Here is a 4,431-nt window from a genome sequence, read left to right on the forward strand (position 1 = left end):
CCCCACCCTCACAGCCAGGAATTCCTTCCCAATCTCCCATCTATCCCTGCCCTCTGGCAGTGGGAGCCATTCCCCCTTGTCCTGTCATTCCAGGCCCTTTATCACAAGCAGCAGAACCCTTTGCAAGGCAGGATCTTGGAGAGCACAGCTTCCAGAGCTCCAACAGCTCCTGCAGGGATTTGGGGCAGTTTAAGAGCTGTGTTCAGCTCTCAGTGTGTCGAAGGACACAGTTGTGGTGTGGCTGATGCTGATCCTGGGCTGTTGTGGATCCCTGGGACGAGTCAAGGCCTGAGGGCTGAACTCCTCATCACTGGGTGTTTTGGGGGTGTGGGATTCTGTCCCCAGCTGTGCCATGTGCTCGTTGTGATGTCCTTTCCTGTGTCCTGCAGGTACAAGCATGACAGCTCTGCCGTTGTTGGGAATGCCAAGGGCCACGGGCAGAACCGGGAGACGGTGCAGGAGCGGAGGAAGAAGGAGGCGAACAAAAGCACCAGGGCCAACCACAACCGTCGGGCCATGGCCGACAGGAAGCGCAGCAAGGGCATGATCCCCTCCTGAGGGACTCCTGGCCGGGGGTGGCACCGTCCCCAGCCTCCTGCTCGGGAGTTTGGCTCAGTGTCCTCGGCATTCCCTGTGCTCAGGGGGCTGGATGTCCTGGTTCAACACCTGGCACTGCAGCTCGCGTGGAGCGGCGTTCCCTGTGGGAGCGCTGCCTGTTCCCGGGAAGGAGCAGGCCCTGAGTCTCCTCAGTTCACAGACACACACGTGTGTGCTGGTGGCTGCACCCAATACACCGGACAGGCTGCACCAGCCCCTCCTTCCCTTTTGTACTATTTATAATTCGCAGAGTTTTATTTTCATACTGATCCCTGTGCCCTCCCTGGTGCTCCCGGGGGCTCCGTGGCCTCCCTGGGACAGCCCCCAGCTCTCTGCTCCACTGAAATGCCTTATCCTGAACTGGAATCATAGAATATCCCAAGGAAGGGACCCACAAGGGCCATCCAGTCCAGCTCCTGTCCCTGCACAGACACCCCAACAATTCCCCCCTGTCCCTCAGAGCATTGTCCAAACCCTCCTGGAGCTCTGGCAGCCTTGGGGCTGTGCCCACTGCCCTGGGGAGCCTGGTCAGTGCCCAACCACCCTCCAGGGGGAGAACCTTTGCCTGAGATCCAACCTAGCCCTCCCTGGCATGGCTCCATGCTGGCAGGGAACTGCTCAGGCTGTTCCTACTGCTGACAGACCCACAGGAGTTGAGGGGAATAAGACCTTGCCATAGATTTCTGTCCCTTGAGTGAGGCCTGTGAAAACAGACCATGGCAAATAAATGATTGAGATGTTTCAGGTGGTGTTTTAGGCTCTCACAGACAGGATTGATCTGTAACTCAGAGGAACCTCCACAGGCCTCTCAGTGCTGGATCTGCAGGTGGGGAAATTCTCTCCCTGCTCTGTGTAGGTTCAGTGTAATGAGATTTACCCAAAGCCACGGAGACAAAAGATGCTGGAGAATGAGGATCTAATGCTAAGCAGGATGCCAGTGGTGTGGAATCCAGGCTGAAGGCAGCAGGTTGGAGTCCCCGGGAGCTGCTTCCTCAGTAACCCCCCGTCCCACCCCGTGAGGCAGAACTGCCCCCACCACCCTTTGCTGGGGCAAGGCTGGGAGCTGAGAGTGACTTGCTGAGGGGCTCCTCCCGAGGGCTGGATTTTGTCAGGGAGTTGTTCCCTGGGCAGGGAGACACAGAAATCACCAGGTGACCTGTGTGTGAGGTGCTCAGATGCCACAGCAGTGGCTGCAACTCTACCTGGGCATCCCCGATTCAGCTGGTGATAAAGTTGTTCCAGTTGTCATGGAGCGTTGGGATGTTTTGGAGTGCTGTCTTTATCATGGAGATGAACTTCCTGGCAACCAATTAGCCTTTGCTTTATTAATTGACTTGGTTTATCTGCCCTGAGTGGCATCTTCCACCACCCTGTATTTTCTAGAACTGCAGAGGTGCCTGTGGCTGTCACCCCCCACGCTGAGAAAATGAGCAGGGGGTGATGATCCAGGGTAATCCCAGAGCTGCAGCAGGAGCAGGGTGGTAGTAAAGTGGTAGTAAGGTGGCAGTAAGGTCTCTAGACAGACCTTGGTGCCTGGTTTAACTCCAAGGGGTGTGACTAGAGCTGCTGTGGGGCTGTTGGCAGAGCAGTACAAATGCAGCAGAACTGCCACTGCCACAACAGGAGGTGAAGTCCTGAGTGCTCTGAGATTTTTCTCTCAAACCTCCTGATGACCGGCAGAGGAAAAACGGAATTGCACTCACCACTGTCCCCAAATCCTGTGTCCAGGGCAATCCCCTGCTAGGGTAACTCTGCTCTCCTGCAGCTCCTGCTCTCTGGGCTCGGGGCTCAGCCCCTCCCTGCTGCCCACTGCAGTGCTGTCTCCCCCTCATCCTGCATTCAGCTTTGGTTCCCGCTGCTCAGAAGCTGCACCTCTCTCTGAGCTGCTCAGCGTGGAGCAGCAGCACTGCAGAGCCAGCTGGCACCACGGGCTGGGGCTGTCCCAGGAACGCTGAAACCTTCCCCTTGCTCCAGAGAGCACAGCTGGGACTGGCACAGCTGGGGTTGGGTTTTGCTCTAAAAACACGATGTTTTTTAAGTGTGTTAAGAGTAAATGTTTCCCCCCGGTGCCCATTTGCAAAGCCAATAAAGCTGCTGCCCCCAGCACTGGCTCTAACGGGCTCTGCCCCAGTTGTGGCTAAAATTCCTCCTGATTAGGGAAAACGGAGGGAAGAGGGAGAGATGTGGCTGCTGGGCTGGGGAAGGGAGAAGAGCAGGAATCAGTGAGCCAGATCTCCCAAGAGAGCTGAGTGATTAACTGGATCGTTACCCCAAACAGTACCCAAACATCCCTTCCTGGGAATAGAGAGGTGTTTGACAGAGTCAGAGTCAGGGCTGGGCTCCTCAGTGAGGCTGCTGAGGAGGGAATGGCTCTGCCCAGGGCAGGGAGATGGAACTGGATCATCTTTAAGGTCCCTTCCCATCCCAACCATTCCATGACTCCCCTGATCGAGCTGCTGGGGGGGAACAGACCAATTCCTCTCCCTTGCCAGCAGCTCCCCTCGGATCCCAGGGTGGGGGCAGGCTGGTGGTACCACACAAACCTACAGGACTTCTGCCCCTCAAGCCATCCGAAGAGCCAGAAGGCACAGAAATAATCAGGGAACGGATCCACATCCCCTTTGAGGAGGTTTTGGACCACCCCCCACCCCCCCATTTTCAGCCCAGCAGTGCTGGGCACACTCAGCCTGCTCAGAGCTCAGGGGGCCAGTGCTGGGCAGATTTACCACTGTTAGTGCAGGGAGAGGGGCCAGGAACCTCCCCCAGCCCTGTACAGGACCTACCACAGATGATGTAAATGATTTTAAGCCCCTTCTCTGTGAACAGGCCAGAAGAAAGACAAGGTTCTCCAGGTGCTCCTCAGGCAGAGGCCAAGGGTTGTCACTAAACCACAGCTCTGTAAGTGCTTCCAAGCCTTTCCAACCATTTTTAGGAGGTTGTGATTCCTTCCAATGCCTTGGAACTCAGGAGTGGGGCTGCACTGAACCACTCTCCATCTCCTGGAGAAGGAGGAGCCCCAAGGAAGCCAAAGGATGGGTGAGGTGAACACACACACACGAGACAAGGACCAGAGTTTTATTTGAACACCGTGAGTCAAGAACAGCAGCAGCAGCACCCCTGAGTCCATCCTGCCTCACATCAGCTCAGTGGGGGGCTGATACACTCTGGCTTGGAGTTGTTCCATCAGGAATCCATTCCCAGTTTCAGGAGGCCAAATCCTTCCCTGCTCCTTCCTGGCTCCTGCTGCTGAGCTGCTCAGTTCTCATACTTGTGCTTGATGTGTTTCCACAGTTTCTGGGTGCAAAACAAAGGCTTTTCAGAGGTGCTGGGATAACATTTCACTCTAAAATGCTATTTTAGAGTTTATGTTTCATAGTCACCCTGCCTGGGGAGGTGGTGAGGGAGCCCTGGACTGGATGTGAGGGTCACAGGGCGCTCCTGGCTTTTAGTCTGGACAGGGAGGAAGCTGTAGAACATCCCTTTCCCCCTGCTCTGGATTGGAGTATCCCAGTCACCCTGCCTTGAATTCCCACCCAGACCAGAGAGCAGTTCTGCTCCTGGAGCTATGGGAACAGAACAATCCTAGTCACAGAACCCTGGAATGGTTTGGAAGGGACCTTAAAGCCCATCCAGTCCCACCCCCCACCATGGGCAGGGACACCTCCCACTAGCCCAGGTTGCTCCAAGCCCCGTCCAACCTGGCCTTGGACACTTCCAGGGATCCAGGGGCAGCCACAGCTTCTCTGGGCAACCTGGGCCAGGGCCTCCCCACCCTCACAGCCAGGAATTCCTTCCCAATATCCCATCTAACCCTGCCCTCCTTCAGGTCAAAGG

The 4,431-nt window shown here is 56.1% G+C and overlaps 2 protein-coding genes across 2 annotated transcripts in view; one reads left to right on the forward strand and one right to left on the reverse strand.

Annotated features, from left to right (window-relative positions):
- ASCC2 (activating signal cointegrator 1 complex subunit 2) overlaps positions 1–1,038 on the forward strand; it is a 17,526-nt gene extending 16,488 nt beyond the window's left edge. The window contains exon 13 of the mRNA XM_017837543.1: positions 390–1,038. Coding sequence (XP_017693032.1) covers positions 390–558 — 169 coding nt within the window. The 3' untranslated portion in view covers positions 559–1,038. The remainder of the gene's footprint in view (positions 1–389) is intronic.
- Positions 1,039–3,651: 2,613 nt separating this feature from the next.
- LOC108508623 (cytochrome b-c1 complex subunit 9) overlaps positions 3,652–4,431 on the reverse strand; it is a 2,014-nt gene continuing 1,234 nt past the window's right edge. The window contains exon 2 of the mRNA XM_017837539.1: positions 3,652–3,891. Within this exon, the coding sequence (XP_017693028.1) occupies positions 3,853–3,891 (39 nt within the window). The 3' untranslated portion in view covers positions 3,652–3,852. The remainder of the gene's footprint in view (positions 3,892–4,431) is intronic.

This window comes from Lepidothrix coronata, unplaced genomic scaffold (assembly GCF_001604755.1).
Source record: "Lepidothrix coronata isolate B3197 unplaced genomic scaffold, Lepidothrix_coronata-1.0 Scaffold305, whole genome shotgun sequence".
Taxonomy (NCBI): Eukaryota; Metazoa; Chordata; class Aves; order Passeriformes; family Pipridae; genus Lepidothrix; species Lepidothrix coronata.